A 21461-nucleotide genomic window follows, 5' to 3' on the forward strand; every position below is an offset into this window, starting at 1 on the left:
AATATTCGTATAAACATTACATTTATTGGAAACATTCGTATAAGCATTACATTTACTGAAAATATTCGTATAACCTCATATTTATAAGAAATATTCATATTAACATTACATCAGAGACATATAATACATATTATAATATTATATGTCTCTGATTACATGAATTGGAAATATCATATAACATTGTTTTATTAGAAATAATCTTATTTACATTATATTTACTGGAAATATTTTTGTTAGAATTACATTTACTGAAAATATTTTTTTATCAACATTACATTTATAAGTGATATCCTAAGTACAATTTCATTTATTAGAAATAACCTAACTGCATCACATTTATTAAGGGATATCCTAAGTACATTACATCTTTTAGAAATAACCTAACTACATTACATTTACTAGAAATATCTATATTTAAATTACACAAATTCAATCTGATTAAATTACTGACCATGCATAGAAGCTATGCCTCCGAATTCAAAGATCTGACAACACTCTGTTTGTTCTTACTGTTCTTGTAATTATTATACAAAAGAACATGCAAATCTTTTAAGGCTTGCATTATTCCGACAAAACCAGAGGATCTCGAAATTTGTAAATAATATTTTCAATGGCCAGGTAAATTTCAGCTGTGTACATTATGAAAAATAAAAAAAAAACCACCTCAAATTAGACATCAAGAGAAAAGAGAACACACATTTAATACACAGAAAAGACGAGTAACACACATTTAATACACAGAAAAGACGAGTAACACGGTGTCTATTTGTTTAAGAATTAACATCACAAGCTGACTAAAATTACCATTGTAATATTATGCTCTTATTATTAAACAACATATGTAAAAATTATACACTCAGCAGAGCCAAATTTGAGTAAAATAGAATATTTAGAAAACTTGTTACCAATACAAAGACAGCTGCTCTTAAATTCTAAACAGATATAAATGTCAATATAAGCAAATTCTTTTAAACCGCAAACTGCAAACTATCTGGCTGACTAAAAAAGAGATTTCAAATGTGTTTTATTGAACGATGATTCTAATGTCGAAGTGAAAACATGTTTTATTTCCAACATATAACAAAACAAGAATGTGTCCATAGTACACGGATGCCCCACTCGCACTATAACTTTTCATGTTCAGTGGACCGTGGAATTGGGATCAATACTTTAATTTGGAATTAAATTTAGAAAGATAAAATCATAGGGAACATGTATACTAAGTTTCAAGTTGATTGGACTTTAACTTCATCAAAAACTACCTTGACTAAAAACTTTAACCTGAGCAGGACGAACGGACGCACGGACGGACGGACGAACGGAGGCACAGACCAGAAAACATAATGCCCCTCTACTATCGTAGGTGGGGCATAAAAATGACCATCATTCGAGGTGAACCATAGGTGTATGAAATTTATCGGTGTCATTAACGTTTGCTATATACCTTGAGATAGTTCTTGTATCTAGTTCGTGGTTTAACTATGGGTTGGCCCTTTATGATAAATATTTTACCCTAAGCGATATATTCAAGCACCCATGAATTGTTTCGATTCTAATAGGACAAATACGGCAATTGTTTTGGATTGAAGAGCTCTAGGTGAAGGCTTATTATTTGCCTTTCCCATGAATAAACGCACTCCAACGACCGGAACAGCCTAAACAATATATTCATATTTTACCCGGGTGTGTACTCAAAGCGTTTGAAGGACACCATGTTAAAATTACCAAGGCAGATATATATCATTATAATACTTTTATTCAAAATAATAATTGTTCTTTCTCCTGATTTTGTTTTGCTACCTCACTTCCGGAATATACCCATGCTGAGATCGTTTTCAAGTGTGCCTGCAACAGAAAGAAAATAAATTACTTATCTTCGTCCTTAGTAGTAGTTATATAGTCATAACGGCAGTAAAGTATTGATCAGTAAAAATATCCCCAACAAACAGTTAGATAACAGAAAAACCAAACTCATAGGAAAGTTCTGCACGGAACGTCCCTACTGAATATTTTCAGTTTCTTTATTATAAATATTAATTTATTATGCATAAATATTAATTTATTATGCATTCAACTGGAAATTTACTAAATCGATCTTCTGACAACTTATTTTTCTTTTCTTTTATATAAGTTTGAATTTTTCACTATTTTTCACTATTTATTAATTATTTTGAATTTAGCTTAAATTTAATTTTTAATTTTAAATTTAAAAAGAATACTCTGAAAATCTGTTTGATCCTTGGAGTCCTTGAAGAGTCTATGTTGCTCCCACAGGGACTCGGTTAGCAGATTAAAATTTTGTAAATCAATGTTTTTAATTTTTTTTTTTTATTATTTCCTGTCTATTTGCATTACTATATAAACGTATTTAAAGTTGCCATCACTATTTCTTTGTTTTCTGGCAATGTGCAGTTTACTATCCATATCCATATACTGAAAAAACCTAAAGGGATCTAAGTCGCCATCTTGAATTGCCTTCCCTACTTTAGATAAAAAATAATTAAAAATATGAATAAATTACTATATACCTTACAACAGCCCTCATTTTCTTCCGAAATGATTCTTCTATAACATGCATATTTTGATTTGTGGATTAACAGAACCCTTACGAAGTTTGAGTTGCATTCGTGTCAGAATATTCAAATTTCCCGGCGAAAGCAACGTATCATTCGGAAACTTCCGGGTTGATGCGTTTACCACAACGATAAATCCATATAAACAGACGAGTGCTGTCCCTTGATTTATTATTACATATCGAGCGCAAAGTTAACGAATAGAACCTTTCTTCAAACGGGGTAACATAAATCATTGACTTGTTCGAAGACACATCAATAAAATAAAGAAGTTACTAAAAATATTGACACGTTCAATGGGATTTATAAGGTTTACTAACAGTACATATAAAAAAGGGGGAGGGCCGGTTGGTAGGTCAACTTGGAGTAATACTTTGAAAAAGTATATTAACTTATCATACATGCATGTATGAAGTTCAATCGGAAGGCCCCTGTTCCATATACATACATACTCCTCTGATTATATAAGTGTAAGTGTTGTACTGCATAAATCCATGATTTGAAAAATATAAGGATGTCAGAAATACAACCCGCTGGTTTGGGACAATCATTTGATATTTTAAATGGGCGGAAGGATAGGAGGATAATCTGATATTGAAACAATACATGCACTAGCCGTTCAAAGACATTTTTGTTTGATATTTAATTAATATGAAGGATATCTAGGTGTGGCGTAGGTATGAAGTTAGGGGACAGCACTCGTCTGTATATAAGGATTTATCGTTGTAGTAAACGCGTCAACTCGGAAGTTTCCGAATGATACGTTGCTTTCGCCGGGAAATTTGAATATTCTGACACGAATGCACCTCAAACTTCGTAAGGGTTCTGTTAATCCACAAATCAAAATATGCATGTTATAGAAGAATCATTTCGGAAGAAAATGAGGGCTGTTGTAAGGTATATAGTAATTTATTCATATTTTTAATTATTTTTTATCTAAAGTAGGGAAGGCAATTCAAGATGGCGACTTAGATCCCTTTAGGTTTTTTCAGTATATGGATATGGATAGTAAACTGCACATTGCCAGAAAACAAAGAAATAGTGATGGCAACTTTAAATACGTTAATATAGTAATGCAAATAGACAGGAAATAATAAAAAAATAAATTAAAAACATTGATTTACAAAATTTTAATCTGCTAACCGAGTCCCTGTGATTCATACTCTAATTTAGATACGCACATACATATTATCACTCACCTTCGACAAGACCACCGTCTTTCGCTGAACATGATGGTCCAAAACAATTATCGTTATACGACGTCTGTTCCACTACAATGAATACAGATAAACTTGTATCATTTGTTTGATAAGTAAGGGAAATGGAAAAACTATTTTTTTATGAAAAAACTTTCTCTCCTCTCCATTTTTTGGATGGGGAGATATGAATAGGGAAACTGTTTTTCTAGCAAATAGAGATATTATATCCTTCTTCCAATCGTTCAAGTTTCAAAATGTACATGTACCCCAGGGATTTTTTTTTATTTCACATTGTTACCTTATTGCCGTTTGGCTTCAGTATCCACACAAGACAAGGCTAACGGTTAACTTTAACGTACCTTTTTTCTGACTTGGAAAACCTGGGTCTGAAAATTTAAAATAAGAAATCACGTTTTTACCTTTGCTTGTAGATTGTTTTGCTCATAACAAAAAATAGAGTATATTTTCTTTGTCTACCATTATTCAATCTAACTTCTATATATCTTACTAAGATGTCACAGTCACTCCAACGATTAAAATTTAGTGGTATAAGTTGAAGATAACTTGCTAATCCACTTCACTATTTCACTTTTAGCGCTAAGTCTGAAGAAAGCAAATATGAACCAATCGTCCAAAGTTAAAACAAAGAAAGAATTTTGAAACAGTTTGTGATTCCCACTAAATCTTCATCAGAGAACTTTGTACTACTTACTTGAAGGCCCATGTGGACCCATCCCTCCCATTCCGGGAGCACCACCCGCGCCTCCACCTCCTTTGCCAAATGGACTTTTCATTCCGGCGCCCGATCCTGATCCACCAGATGATGAACCAAACGGACTTTTCATTCCGGCGCCCGATCCTGATCCCCCAGATGATGAACCAAAAGGACTCTTCATTCCTTCACCCGAACCAGAACCTCCTCCCATAGGATTAAACGCACCACTACCACTGGAACCACCACTGCCATCAGAACCACCGCTGCCACCAACCATTGTTTGCATTACTTAAGGGAAATAATAACAATTTATTGAATTCATATCCATGAGGTATACTAAATAATATATGAAATAATTTGATTTGTAGGTAATTTGTTCCCAAAGTTACCATGCACTGTTATTCCAGATAGTTAACCATATCCCATGTGCGTTTTTTTAGGCAAGTTTCAACAGTAAAACACATCATATCTATAACACCTATTAACAATAGAAAAAAAATGGACAGTGGTGATATGAAATTTGAACAAAGAAAATGAAACTTATCTTTTATTTTTTTTATTTTTTTTTATTATTTTGAGATTTGCCCTTATCATTTTATTAACGCCAGTAGTTTTACTTACAATTATTACCATCATTGGTGCACATTACCATGGGAGGGTTACATTTCGCTTTCGACTCGTTACCTGCTTTATCTGGAGCTGAAAGTATACGAAAGAATAGCATAACTAAAAAATACTACAGCGATGTAACGGATGTTTAGCAATGATATGTTTAGGACATCTGGTTAAAGATCGTTAAACATTTAAAAACTTTCAAGTTCTTTAAGCACTTTTTCATATAAAATCCAATGGTTTGGATTTTATAATCTTGTTTTAGAAGGAAACTCACACTTTAGAACATTGTTGCCACCATTTGTATTGCCAAACATTTTCATCATTGATCCTCCGCCACCGTTTGTTTTGCCACCGCTGCCACTAGATTTTTCCTCTTCACATTTGCAACTCCTACAGCCGTCGGATGTTTCTTCCCCAACAGTAAAACCTAACTTTTTTTCGGAACATTTAATGATACATTCGTATAACTTTAAGCATGATTTTTCCTCGTTCTTTTGTGGTTTTTCAGGTTTAGTTTGTTCTAAAATGTAAAATAATATGCTGCGTTAATCATTCAAGTTCGTTTCAATCTAATCAAAAATATTGGTCACTTATGAACGAGCAAAAAGTAAAATCACAAAAATACTGAACTCAGAAGAAAATCAATTTGGAAAGTCCATAATCACATGGCAAAATCAAAAAAACAAAACGCATCAAAAACGAATGGACAAGAACTGTCATATTCCTGACTTGGTACAGGCATTTTCAAATGTACAAAATGGTGGATGAAACCTGGTTCTATAGCGCTAACCCTCTCACTTTAATAACAGTCTCATCAAATTCCGCTACATTTACATGATGCGTTAAATAAACAGTCACAATTAATAAAATAGTCAAAATATGGGTACATCAGTCATCATCGTATAACAATTTTAAAAGGAAAAATTTAACAGGACACAAAAACATCTACTATCTACGAACACATGGATTGATTTGAGTGTCTGACGTCAGAAAAAATATATACGTCACATAAATTTGTCGTTCAATGTGCATAGTTTTTTTACAAACAATTTTAAAATTTACATAGGCAATGTACGCATGCAGGGTTAAAAAATCAAAAGGATGCAAGAATAAATTACAGAAATAGCAAGCTATTAATATGGATATGAATTATGATTAGTGAATTCGCTTGAAATACAAATATAACCGTATTTTCTGTACATGTGAAGTCTATCATTTTTTGTCTTATACTTCGGTTTATTCAAAAAGATATGATATGTCTTCAAATGGGAATATCCACGTAGTTTAACTTTTTTTTTCTTTTAAACGTCGAGGTAAATAATGATTAACTCTTCAAATTATACTTCGTTTAAAAAGGCCAATGACATTTTATCTTCTTACTACATATTGGCGCGTTAATGAATTAACGTTTGTTTAAGCTCTATTCTCGATTTGTAAAAACCTTCTTATTTTTACCAAATATGATGAAGAGTTCGAATATCAAACGAATTCATGCTATTACTATAAGACTCTAGTTGAGACAAAATACGAATTCCTTGAAGTTATTAAGTGATGAAACACAATAAAGCATTGGAGGGCCTCGTAATATTTACCACTTCCTGCTAACCTCGTTTTAGACATGTACACGACTGGCAACCATCAGAACCAGTTTCTCCCAGATGATAACCTCCCTTACAAGACATCATACACAATGTTGTACCAAGGCATTCATTTTGCTTCGGTTTAGGTTTTTCCTGAGTTTCTTTTTGCCTGACTGCAATCCAAAATCTGCTTGCTAAACATAATCAAAGATTAAAAAGAAAAATTAGGAAGAATAGAATAAATGATTTAAATATTAAAAGACAGGTTTTTTAAATAATGATTGGGCAATTTTAAAAACAAATTTTAGACTCATGGCCAATAAAACCAGGCGCGGATTAAGCCATTATAAAAAGGAGGTCCTCAGACCCTTTGAACACCTTTTTAACGTTCATATAATTACATTTTTTAAAATTCGTCCAACCTATGTTCTTTTTAAGCCTTGATATCTTAACACGAGGTAAACGGAGACATATACATGTTAACTGAGTTTACCTGAGTAACAAGGACATGTTTGACATCCTCCTTCGTCGACGACAGTGCAGGGGCAATTTTCAAAGTCCATCTTATCAACAGATATACAGTATTTAGGAATTCCTGGACTTTTTAGAGGTACATTCATAGAATGACCACGTCCGTATGATGATGTCTGAAAGAAGCAATAACAGTCGTAGTTTTCAGGTATCAAACCTACTATGTTACTACGGGACGTACCATAATATTGAAATCCCGAGGCCAATAGACGAACGAGACACACACCAAAAGAGCAACACTATAGTAGTACGAACAGGGTTACTATAAATATGTATAAATACATGGATGATTTTAAAGCATGCAATTAAGTACAGCGAACCCACACATACAGATCGATGTCTATAAGGTACATTTAACACAATACCATTCTTGTAAACATTTTCATATTTTTTCGTAACATCCTCTTTAATCAGACAACAAGCTTTCAACTGTATAATCGAACCGCTTGTATATTCAATAGTGTTTAAACATATACATCAGTTAGGTAACCGAAAACGTAGTCATTCATTTAGATAGCAATAATTTATTTTACTGAACATGTTCTTTTGTGTTGTTCGATTGCTGTCTCATTTGCTTTTCGTTCATTGCTACAGTTGAATTAATTTTTAAAAATGAAAAAAAAACCCGACGGTTTGAAAAAATCATTTTGATATTCAAGTTCTGTGTACTCACATGATGGGAAAAAGGATTCTGAGCAGTCATTGGTCCGTGTGGCATATTTAATGGCATGTGACCACCCATGTTACCACCCATGTAACCTCCCATTGGTAAGCCTGGTAACGCACTCAATTGTTGAGGTTGTGTATCTTTTTCGTGAATTATGATAACTTTTGTATTTTCTGTATTTCCACCACTATTTGAACCAGAATTTTCTGTATGATGCCCGTTTGAATTATCTCCGTAATTTGAATTCCACTTAGCACTTGAACCACTCCCAATTCCGCCATATCCGTCACTTGAACTACTTCCGCTTCCGCCAAATTTGTCTCTTGAACTACTTCCGCTTTCACTTGAAGCTGATACAACTGAAAATAAACATGTGTATTGTTGAATTCAAAAAGTTAATAAAAATCAAACGAAGTGAATTGAGCAATTCATGAAATATGTTATATCATGACATGCATAACACTTGATATTTCCATGAAATTACTTTACTGTCCACTACAAAACAGTAAACGAAAACAACAATCTAGAGCCGTTACGATTTTATATACCTTTCCTTTTTATCTCTCTGAAATATTTCCTTTATCTGAAGTTGTTAGCAATGTTTTGAAGCTAGTATATATTTATTTGTCTCCTTGCAACCTGTCGCTTGACTTTCAGATCCACATGACTTTGTTGTATAATGAAATCCGTAATATGGGGACGAAGTCCCCTATTACAGTAGAAAATTCAATAAATTAAAAAAAAAAAAAAAAATCGGGAAAATTTCCCGAATTTTTCATTGTACTAATAAACTAAAAATCGTTCAATTTTTTTTGTCGCGTTTTTTAATTTCCGGATCGGCGCAGAAATCTACTTGCGTTTCCGGTCTTGTTTACATGAGACTTCGAATAAAATGTATATTTATCAGTCTAAGAAAGGAACTAATTCGTAAATATAACTCAACATGCAGACATCTTATACGTTCAGGTATTTCACATCCAATTCTTTATGGAAATATTCTTTATAAAGCACAAAAATGTCAGTATTCTCCTCAGAAACTAACAAAACCTTTAAATAGACTTATTAGATATTCATATGATGAAGACATAATCTTTCAATCAGTTTAATTGAGGTCTGGAGCTGGCATGTCAGGTAACTGCTAGTAGTCTGTTGTTATTTATGTATAATTGTCATTTTATTTATTTTCTTTTGTTACATTTTTTGACATCGGACCCGGACTTCTCTTGAACTGAATTTTAATGTGCGTATTGTTATTCTTTTACTTTTCTACATTGGCTAGATCTCAGGTACTCGGAAGGGTAAACAGATCCTGCTCAACAAGTGGCACCCGTCGTGTATTTACACTTTGGTATTTAACTGAATCATGCATCCGAATGACCTCAGATCTACCTTTTGACGTCAAGTAACAATCACTTTTAAATTGTGACGTCAAATATTTAAAATTATGATGTCAAAGTTTACGGGAACCTGTGTGATTTTCGGTAATGGCGGACAAATTTGCATACTAGTGTAAATACGCCTAACTTACTTACCTTTGCATCTGCAATATTTACATTCACCTTTGTATTCAATACACAGAGGATGGCACTGTGGGTCAGAGAAAGGACAGGAAGACGTCGCTTGTCCTGTAATAGTATACAAAAAATTGAAATATTTTAAACAACTGTGATATGATAGATGTTCTATTCAGACACTAGAATGTTGAAGACATTCATGAATGTGTAGTTGTATACGTGCTCGAATCTCAATGCAAATATTTGAAAAGTGTAAAGTGTGTTCAAGTTCATTATGTGCAATACAGTTTTCCGTGGACCCGTGCTTTATTTATGTAGAATATCGATCTATCTGAAAATAAAAAGATGTCAGATATTAAAAAGTAGATATAAACAATTAATGAAATTGAGAATGGAAATGGGGAATGTATAAAAGAGACAACAACCCGACCAAATAAAAAACTCAGCAGAAGGTCACCAACAGGTCTTCAATGTAGCAAGAAATTCCCGCACCCGGAGTCGTCCTTCAGCTGGCCCCTAAACAAATATATACTAGTTCAGTGATAATGAACGCCATACTAATTTCCAAATTGAACACAAGAAACTAAAATAAAAATAATACAAGACTAACAAAGGCCAGAGGCTCCTGACTTGGGACAGGCGCAAAAATGCGGCGGGGTTAAACATGTTTGTGAGATCTCAACCCTCCCCCTATACCTCTAACCGATGTAGAAAAGTAAACGCATCACAATACGCACATTAAAATTCAGTTCAAGAGAAGTCCGAGTCTGATGTCAGAAGATGTAACCAAAGAAAATAAACAAAATGACAATAATACATAAATAACAACAGACTACTGGCAGTTAACTGACATGCCAGCTCCAGACTTCAATTAAACTGACTGAAAGATTATGATTTCATCATATGAACATCAGGCACAATCCTTCCCGTTAGGGGTTTAGTGTCATACCATCATAACATATATGAGAAGAACATAACCCGTGTCATGCTAACAACTGTTTTTAGAATAAATGTGTTTAGTTCCGACGCAAAGACCTTATCAGTGACTCAATATTAACGCCAAAATATGCAATCTTTAATGACTTGACAACAGTATCGTAATTATATCCCTTCTTAATAAGTCTATTCAAAGGTTTTGTAAGTTTCTGAGGTGAATACTGACACCTTTGTGCTTTATAAAGAATATTTCCATAAAAAATTGGATGTGAAATACCTGAACGTATAAGAAGTCTGCATGTTGAGCTATATTTACGAATGATGTCTTTATACCTTGATAAAATTTAGTAAATGTTTTGACTAGTTTGTGATATCGAAAACCCTGGTGTAATAATTTTTCAGTAATACATAAATTTCTCTCGTTAAAATCTAAAACATTGTTACATACACGAGCGAATCGTACAAGTTGGGATATATAAACACCGTAAGATGGTGACAAGGGAACGTCACCATCTAAAAAAGGGTAATTAACGATAGGAAATGAAAAATCATCCCTTTTATCATAAATTTTAGTATTCAGCTTTCCGTTAGTGATATAGATATCAAGATCGAGGAAAGGGCAGTGGTCATTGTTAGTATTAGCTTTATTTAAAGTAAGTTCAGCAGGATAAATTTCATTAATATACATACTGAAGTCGTCATTATTGAGAGCCAAAATATCATCCAAATATCTAAAGAAACGTCGCACGATACTGGTGTCACCTAACGTTACACACTCAAAGACGTAAGACAAAATAAAAACGTTGGAATGAATGTTGTTCAGAAGGCTATTACAATAAATTTTAAAGGATTGATTTTTTTTCCTAAGAAGGATTTTTTTTCTTAGATAAAAGATGTTAAGCTTTAGTTTTATTTACAAATTAAAAATAAAAAAGTAACTTGAATTAAAACCATTTAATAATATACATTTTAATTATAAGGGCAATCGATTTCTTTTTTTATGTATAAACTATGCACTGCAAATGCATTCATTTTTGCACTCCAGAATGTCAAGGCAAAAGGACTACGGCATATCTAGCTTGGCAGTTCTGCACAACTTGAATATATGCAAGGGAATTAGCGGGAACAATTATTATAGCTGTATTTTTTTCTATTAAGTTGAATTCTAGCGGATCCGACTATTATAGTCCGGAAAACACTTCAGTTCCGCGAGGAAATCTCCGAGTCTCCCCGCCCCTTCTTTGTGAATCGGTTGAGCTTCAAAATAAAACATTAATTTTAAAGTTTTCTTATTCAGCAACAAAATAAAATAGCCGTATTCCAAACCGTCTGTGAAAACTGCAATCATGACAATTAGACGGAACGTTAGAAGCATATTTTATTAAAAATAACGTCAAAATCGTATGTGGGGACATTGTATCGGACATTTTAGTTTTATCTGATATCTTGTATATTTGATTTAATTTATGGGAATTTAATATTAAAAAAGAGATAAATGTTTGCACTTTTATCCATTATAAAAAAAAAATTATGTAGCGAATGGCACTGTATTTAATAAACATCATGAAAACACAGAAAACGTAACCCTACGTTTAATTTGGTTTGAAGGGGACAAAATGCCGGACATTGCATATCAACTCAAATAAAAAGAATTTGTTTTAAAATTTCCTGATTATTGCATGAGGTGAAAGTGTGATCTTTGTACAAAATACTAGTATAAGAATTATTTACTTTCGACATGGGGATTGCTCTGGAATTCCTTTTTTGGGACAATTTAAAAAAAATTACGGCAACCTTTTTTGCATGGGACACATAATTTGTATCATCTTGATCCCTTTTTCTTTTATTTCCGTCTTTTCGAGAGAGAAAAATCGACAGTACGTCATCGCCCACTTATAAATTGCTTGTTCTAGACAAACTTTTATATCGTTTGGTAAAAAAGATTATATTTTTTTTACTGTATTCAGAATTTCACAAAACTAAAAGTGTAACGCGGGACAAGGAAATCATATTGCAAAATAAAGGTTTTATTGAGTTTTTATTAATGAAAATGGTCTGTTACCTATACAAAATTGTAATAATCTAAAAGAAGAGTTTAAAAGCTTTTAAATGATATACAACACTTTATAATATCATTGTTTATGTTTAAAAATCAACAAGATGAATGTGTCTTGTCCGTGATTTAACCAAAGTAACACCAGTAGCGTGCTACGTTTCAAAAGTATTATTAAATTTGTTTATCAGATGTTGTTTTGATGGGTCTTTGCTTATTTTTGTCATAAATTGTAACTCATAACAATACAAAAAGAGGTCCGCAATAAGTGGTGCACAGTTAGTCCCCATTGGAAAACTACCACACGGCATTCAGCAATGAGAAAGTAACCATAACGTCTTTTCGGCTATGCTCCTGACTTGGGATAAGCACACAGTTTATATAGCAGTGTTAAACATGTCTGCGAGTGTGCAATCCAGGGGCGGATCCAGCCAATTAAAAAAAGGGAAGGGTGCCCAACCCAGAGTGAATGTGGGCATCCAACTATATGCTCCCATTCAAATGCATTGATCGTCCAAAAAAAAGGGGGGGTTCCAACACCCGGAACCCTCCTCATGGATCCGCCACTGCAATCCTTCCCATATTACAGGGCAGTGGTGTAACATCACACAATAAAGAACACACAAAGACAATGAGCAAACCTTTTCACTGATTAATAGGTTAGCAAAAAAGTTTATGATACTATCACTTTAATACAATTTAAAAAAAATTAAATCAGTACAAAATACTATAAGTTATATGAGAAAGGAAATGCGATTGGAATATAATGTAATTTGTATTTACTCTTTAACATATTCATTTCTATACACAGTGTTTTTGACCCACGTATGGCTGCAGTCATCATCAGTCGTGATCACGTAAAAGTTTAACATCTGCAAGCTATCTTTTTATCGATAGTGTATCGCACCAAAAACGGTGAAAAGCTTACTTTAGCAAGACTGTCTTTTTGCCTTTAGTAAGTTGAACATTCACATTGATGTTATATTCAATTGGACCAAGTAATCTACAATCTTGCGATGTTTTTTAACAAGCTAAGGGACTACCTAATTGGAAGTTTACCAATCAAAGTACATAACATGCATATTAAAAAATATTTTTTGAAACATGATAGTATGATGTATAAATTAGTACTTTTCTAATTTTCTCTGGAAAAAAGAATAAATTTTAGCTCCGGAAAAGAAAACAATACGGTTACCACGTTAATTTCGATTGATCATAAAAATAAAACAGATTGCAAACCAATATTACTAAGAAAAGGAAAAACGATTATCAATCTTAAAGCAAAGAATATGTAATGAAAATTTCTTACCATATAAAAATCCAAAAATGACTAAAATCAAAATTAAAATGTTTTCCATGTTGTACCGCTGTTTATTGTTGTTCCAAATATAACTTATAGACAATCACCTGCCGCACGTTACCTATCTTTTCTTATTAACTACCCACACCTGCTAATGTTGACTTCCTTATACCGATACAATTCAAATATTACGCTCAATATAAGATAATTATATACTATAATCATGCGTTCATTTCTTTTATATACTAAATTTTCTTTAGATAACATCGAAAATGGAAATAGAGAAAGAGTAGAAAACAGCCGAAGTCCACACGAGTCTCCAACACAGGGAGAAAAATACCGGTGAGAAAAATCCTGCATCGGAGGCGGACTTCAGCTTAACAAAAAATTGTACTTAGTGAAATCTTATATATTGATGCCATTGAAAGAGGGTCTGAATGTTTGCTATTCATTTCTGAATTTTATTTTCGATTTTATATATTATAGCACATATTTATTCGGTATTTCATTGGCTTGTTGTTTTCTAGTCTTAAATTTTGTATCCCTTCCGGCATTTCTGACTTTTGGTCTTTATATTCTATTCTGTAAACCTCATGTAGAACTTCACAGAAGCTTCCATGTAATAACAGGTACTCTGTAGAAGATGGCAAATTTGAATTAAGATGTTTGTTGATACTTTATCGATATATAAATATCAGCAGTGCAGGCGATTTGGTGTCACGATATCACAGTAGCATGGGTTCGAATCCCGGCGAGGGAAGAACCAAAAATTTGCGAAAGCAAATTTACAGATCTAACATTGTTGGGTTGATGTTTAGACGAGTTGTATATACATTATGTACACAGCCATGTATCACCATCATTGATGGCGATCCGATGGATACATCTATTGTAGGGTTGTCACTGACTCAGACGTACTTATGAAAATAATTATTTTCTGTGACTGTATCTTACATTAATTTGTAGGATCCTTTACTATAGATAATTTAGCTGATCTGTAACAATAACATCTTCATGCCTTATATATCATGTACTGTAGTACGCCGCTAGATTAAAACTGACGTGGAAAGGTAACACATGGCCATCGAAAGCTCTTTTATTTGAGAGCACAGGTGGTCGTGTGGTCTAGCGGGACGGCTGCAGTGCAGGCGATTTGGTGTCACGATATCACAGTAGCATGGGTTCTAATCCCGGAGAGGGAAGAACCAAAAATTTGCGAAAGCAAATTTACAGATCTAACATTGTTGGGTTGATGTTTAGACGAGTTGTATATACATTATGTACACAGCCATGTATCACCATCATTGATGGCGATCCGATGGATACATCTATTGTAGGGTTGTCACTGACTCAGACGTACTTATATATATATATAAGTACGTCTGAGTCAGTGACAACCCTACAATAATTTGTAGGATCCTTTACTATAGATAATTTAGCTGATCTGTAACAATAACATCTTCATGCCTTATATATCATGTACTGTAGTACGCAGCTAGATTAACACTGACGTGGAAAGGTAACACATGGCCAGCGAAAGCTCTTTTTTTGAGAGCCCAGGTGGTCGTGTGGTCTAGCGGGACGGCTGCAGTGCAGGCGATTTGGTGTCACGATATCACAGTAGCATGGGTTCGAATCCCGGCGAGGGAAGAACCAAAAATTTGCGAAAGCAAATTTACAGATCTAACATTGTTGGGTTGATGTTTAGACGAGTTGTATATATATATATATGGTGTACTAAAGAAATATTGACACCGAATGTTTGTGGCACAACATCCTGTCCACAAGTTAACAATTTTTTTTTTTCTGTGACGTATTAAATTTATAATAAGATCCATTTTGTTACAACCTGTGATCAATTTTATTTGGCAATCGCCAATGGCAGTCAGCAGGGTTAAAGAACATCAGTTGTTCGACCTGTTAGTCAAATGCGTTTTGTTTAAATATACTTTTTCACTCTTTTGGTCTTTTGGAAAATGTTGTTTGTGCTGTTTTTAGACCCTTCTACAACGAAATTTGTTTGACATGCACACGTATAAAAATTGCGGTTTTTATCCAACGCAGTCATAGGTTTGAACGTAGTTTTCAATTTAGACTCGTTTATATTTTTTGTTTGGGCATGTATCATATTTTCCCTCCGGTTTATATGATCCGTTCATCCTATATATTGACTCTTAAAATTCAAGAGTTAATCTAAAAATGAGGGTACTTTCTCTAAAAATGAGGGTGCTTTTTATATGGCCTTCCAAATACCGTTTCGATCCCTAACATCACTGAAGAGACATCTATTGTCGAAATCCGGATATGGTGTACTAAAGAAATATTGACACCGAATGTTTGTGGCACAACATCCTGTCCACAAGTTAACAATTTTTTTTTTCTGTGACGTATTAAATTTATAATAAGATCCATTTTGTTACAACCTGTGATCAATTTTATTTGGCAATCGCCAATGGCAGTCAGCAGGGTTAAAGAACATCAGTTGTTCGACCTGTTAGTCAAATGCGTTTTGTTTAAATATACTTTTTCACTCTTTTGGTCTTTTGGAAAATGTTGTTTGTGCTGTTTTTAGACCCTTCTACAACGAAATTTGTTTGACATGCACACGTATAAAAATTGCGGTTTTTATCCAACGCAGTCATAGGTTTGAACGTAGTTTTCAATTTAGACTCGTTTATATTTTTTGTTTGGGCATGTATCATATTTTCCCTCCGGTTTATATGATCCGTTCATCCTATATATTGACTCTTAAAATTCAAGAGTTAATCTAAAAATGAGGGTACTTTCTCTAAAAATGAGGGTGCTTTTTATATGGCCTTCCAAATACCGTTTCGATCCCTAACATCACTGAAGAGACATCTATTGTCGAAATCCGGATATGGTGTACTAAAGAAATATTGACACCGAATGTTTGTGGCACAACATCCTGTCCACAAGTTAACAATTTTTTTTTCTGTGACGTATTAAATTTATAATAAGATCCATTTTGTTACAACCTGTGATCAATTTTATTTGGCAATCGCCAATGGCAGTCAGCAGGGTTAAAGAACATCAGTTGTTCGACCTGTTAGTCAAATGCGTTTTGTTTAAATATACTTTTTCACTCTTTTGGTCTTTTGGAAAATGTTGTTTGTGCTGTTTTTAGACCCTTCTACAACGAAATTTGTTTGACATGCACACGTATAAAAATTGCGGTTTTTATCCAACGCAGTCATAGGTTTGAACGTAGTTTTCAATTTAGACTCGTTTATATTTTTTGTTTGGGCATGTATCATATTTTCCCTCCGGTTTATATGATCCGTTCATCCTATATATTGACTCTTAAAATTCAAGAGTTAATCTAAAAATGAGGGTACTTTCTCTAAAAATGAGGGTGCTTTTTATATGGCCTTCCAAATACCGTTTCGATCCCTAACATCACTGAAGAGACATCTATTGTCGAAATCCGGATATGGTGTACTAAAGAAATATTGACACCGAATGTTTGTGGCACAACATCCTGTCCACAAGTTAACAATTTTTTTTTTCTGTGACGTATTAAATTTATAATAAGATCCATTTTGTTACAACCTGTGATCAATTTTATTTGGCAATCGCCAATGGCAGTCAGCAGGGTTAAAGAACATCAGTTGTTCGACCTGTTAGTCAAATGCGTTTTGTTTAAATATACTTTTTCACTCTTTTGGTCTTTTGGAAAATGTTGTTTGTGCTGTTTTTAGACCCTTCTACAACGAAATTTGTTTGACATGCACACGTATAAAAATTGCGGTTTTTATCCAACGCAGTCATAGGTTTGAACGTAGTTTTCAATTTAGACTCGTTTATATTTTTTGTTTGGGCATGTATCATATTTTCCCTCCGGTTTATATGATCCGTTCATCCTATATATTGACTCTTAAAATTCAAGAGTTAATCTAAAAATGAGGGTACTTTCTCTAAAAATGAGGGTGCTTTTTATATGGCCTTCCAAATACCGTTTCGATCCCTAACATCACTGAAGAGACATCTATTGTCGAAATCCGGATATGGTGTACTAAAGAAATATTGACACCGAATGTTTGTGGCACAACATCCTGTCCACAAGTTAACAATTTTTTTTTTTCTGTGACGTATTAAATTTATAATAAGATCCATTTTGTTACAACCTGTGATCAATTTTATTTGGCAATCGCCAATGGCAGTCAGCAGGGTTAAAGAACATCAGTTGTTTGACCTGTTAGTCAAATGCGTTTTGTTTAAATATACTTTTTCACTCTTTTGGTCTTTTGGAAAATGTTGTTTGTGCTGTTTTTAGACCCTTCTACAACGAAATTTGTTTGACATGCACACGTATAAAAATTGCGGTTTTTATCCAACGCAGTCATAGGTTTGAACGTAGTTTTCAATTTAGACTCGTTTATATTTTTTGTTTGGGCATGTATCATATTTTCCCTCCGGTTTATATGATCCGTTCATCCTATATATTGACTCTTAAAATTCAAGAGTTAATCTAAAAATGAGGGTACTTTCTCTAAAAATGAGGGTGCTTTTTATATGGCCTTCCAAATACCGTTTCGATCCCTAACATCACTGAAGAGACATCTATTGTCGAAATCCGGATATGGTGTACTAAAGAAATATTGACACCGAATGTTTGTGGCACAACATCCTGTCCACAAGTTAACAATTTTTTTTTCTTTCTGTGACGTATTAAATTTATAATAAGATCCATTTTGTTACAACCTGTGATCAATTTTATTTGGCAATCGCCAATGGCAGTCAGCAGGGTTAAAGAACATCAGTTGTTCGACCTGTTAGTCAAATGCGTTTTGTTTAAATATACTTTTTCACTCTTTTGGTCTTTTGGAAAATGTTGTTTGTGCTGTTTTTAGACCCTTCTACAACGAAATTTGTTTGACATGCACACGTATAAAAATTGCGGTTTTTATCCAACGCAGTCATAGGTTTGAACGTAGTTTTCAATTTAGACTCGTTTATATTTTTTGTTTGGGCATGTATCATATTTTCCCTCCGGTTTATATGATCCGTTCATCCTATATATTGACTCTTAAAATTCAAGAGTTAATCTAAAAATGAGGGTACTTTCTCTAAAAATGAGGGTGCTTTTTATATGGCCTTCCAAATACCGTTTCGATCCCTAACATCACTGAAGAGACATCTATTGTCGAAATCCGGATATGGTGTACTAAAGAAATATTGACACCGAATGTTTGTGGCACAACATCCTGTCCACAAGTTAACAATTTTTTTTTTTTCTGTGACGTATTAAATTTATAATAAGATCCATTTTGTTACAACCTGTGATCAATTTTATTTGGCAATCGCCAATGGCAGTCAGCAGGGTTAAAGAACATCAGTTGTTCGACCTGTTAGTCAAATGCGTTTTGTTTAAATATACTTTTTCACTCTTTTGGTCTTTTGGAAAATGTTGTTTGTGCTGTTTTTAGACCCTTCTACAACGAAATTTGTTTGACATGCACACGTATAAAAATTGCGGTTTTTATCCAACGCAGTCATAGGTTTGAACGTAGTTTTCAATTTAGACTCGTTTATATTTTTTGTTTGGGCATGTATCATATTTTCCCTCCGGTTTATATGATCCGTTCATCCTATATATTGACTCTTAAAATTCAAGAGTTAATCTAAAAATGAGGGTACTTTCTCTAAAAATGAGGGTGCTTTTTATATGGCCTTCCAAATACCGTTTCGATCCCTAACATCACTGAAGAGACATCTATTGTCGAAATCCGGATATGGTGTACTAAAGAAATATTGACACCGAATGTTTGTGGCACAACATCCTGTCCACAAGTTAACAATTTTTTTTTTTTCTGTGACGTATTAAATTTATAATAAGATCCATTTTGTTACAACCTGTGATCAATTTTATTTGGCAATCGCCAATGGCAGTCAGCAGGGTTAAAGAACATCAGTTGTTCGACCTGTTAGTCAAATGCGTTTTGTTTAAATATACTTTTTCACTCTTTTGGTCTTTTGGAAAATGTTGTTTGTGCTGTTTTTAGACCCTTCTACAACGAAATTTGTTTGACATGCACACGTATAAAAATTGCGGTTTTTATCCAACGCAGTCATAGGTTTGAACGTAGTTTTCAATTTAGACTCGTATATATATATATATATATATATGGTACTCTATCAAAACTTAATATTCTGAATAAGGATCGTTTATTTCACAACGGCAAAAATTGCAAAGGGTGCAACCAAAATTGGTAAATTAAAGACAAAGAAACAAAACAACTATGGCCAAATTAAAAAAATTGAGCAGAAAAACAACCGCCCACAAAACACAAAATGATAACATTACAATAAGATTCTGATGAAACATAATTTACAAATAAACACAACTGTAAAGACAAAAAATGACCCTCAAACTACAGGACCAAATTAATAGTCAGTCAGAAACTTTTATCAAAATAAAAAGTCTGAGATTTGAATTGAATGCCTTAAGATACACAAATGCATATGTTTGTAAAAGTGTTGATCATGCACAAATAAAAATCATTCAATTCTTTTAAGTTCATTTATATGCTACAACTATACAATTACGAGTTAAATCGAGGTTATCCTTTGGCTTTTGCCCTATGCATTGTTGGGATGTTGTGACCGGAAACGTTTGCTGTCATGGATGACGAATTATATAGGGATCTACAATTTGATATTGGAATGCCTAATGATAGCTCTCAGCCAATCAAAAGTATTTTTATGAGACATGCATGTGTGTAATAATAGCTCAGTGATGTTTCATAAAGTATTGTCTATATCTCGTCTTTGTTGAATTCATATACCAATACATATACAGTATCTCAATTCCAAATCGTGAACGTATCAAAATTTTAAAAGTTCCGTTACACCAGCAATCGTTAAATCAATACACTATTGACATTTAAAGTCACTATGCTCTTATTGGCTTACCAATCCTGGCATAAAAAACACAAATTGTTTCAATAGGTCAATGTACTTTACAACAACTGACCTAACAGCGATAAGTAAAAGTAAATTTTCGCTCTTAGATCTTGATAGTGACATTTATTCCATAAGAAGCTCTGAATATGACAAACGTTTAAGGTGGTATCCAACACTTTCACTAAAATTAATTTGGCTCATTTAATTTTCATAATTTTTTGTCAAAGAGTGTCAAAGTAAAACTTTAACAAAAATATAAAACTTTAAAAAAAATTGAACCAACCGTTTCGTCAGAAAAATTACACTGGTTATATAGCAATTTGACAACCACCAATTTTTATCATAAAGAAGCTTAATATTCCTTTTACAACACAACGTCATTAAAACGTTAAGCTGACTTTACAGAGTTATCTCCCTGTAGTGTTAAGTACCACCTTTAACACAAATTTTAACCTTAGATGTCTAGATCCTATTGCTTGCAGTCTAAGTGTTGTTGTTCCATTGCCATATTCCACCGTGATCTCTACATCAATATATTCCAAATCTTGTATGGACGGATTACCAAATGTATTTTAGTGTCTTTAAATAATAGAAAAACCAAGGATAAGGGGGATCCATTCATGACACAAAAGCTATAGATTCACAACAAAACACATAACAGCAAAGGCACTGCGCATTTATTGCTATTCTTCATCTCAAAGTAATAAAAGTCTCACCTCACGGCTAATTCAAGAGCTGTTTTTGCGGAATGCTTTGTAAAAATATTTTAAAAGACTTTGTAATACGTAATACCACCAAATCGGACCCAGTCGAAATTCAACATACTGGAAAGAAGCACACATTTAAAACAAAAT

General features: G+C 33.3%; 1 protein-coding gene across 1 annotated transcript; it reads right to left on the reverse strand.

Moving 5' to 3' along the window:
* Window positions 1–1737: 1737 nt before the first annotated feature.
* On the reverse strand, window positions 1738–13814 carry LOC134719755 (uncharacterized). Its single transcript, XM_063582715.1, has 11 exons — window positions 13693–13814; window positions 9413–9505; window positions 7887–8239; window positions 7176–7329; window positions 6709–6876; window positions 5377–5622; window positions 5109–5186; window positions 4485–4775; window positions 4132–4158; window positions 3773–3844; window positions 1738–1845 (listed from the first exon to the last, which is right to left on the reverse strand). The coding sequence occupies exons 1-11, from the start codon at window positions 13739–13741 to the stop codon at window positions 1802–1804; spliced, it is 1575 nt and encodes a 524-aa protein (XP_063438785.1). The 5' UTR covers window positions 13742–13814; the 3' UTR covers window positions 1738–1801.
* Window positions 13815–21461: the final 7647 nt, after the last annotated feature.

This window comes from Mytilus trossulus, chromosome 5, assembly GCF_036588685.1.
Source record: "Mytilus trossulus isolate FHL-02 chromosome 5, PNRI_Mtr1.1.1.hap1, whole genome shotgun sequence".
NCBI classification, from domain to species: Eukaryota; Metazoa; Mollusca; class Bivalvia; order Mytilida; family Mytilidae; genus Mytilus; species Mytilus trossulus.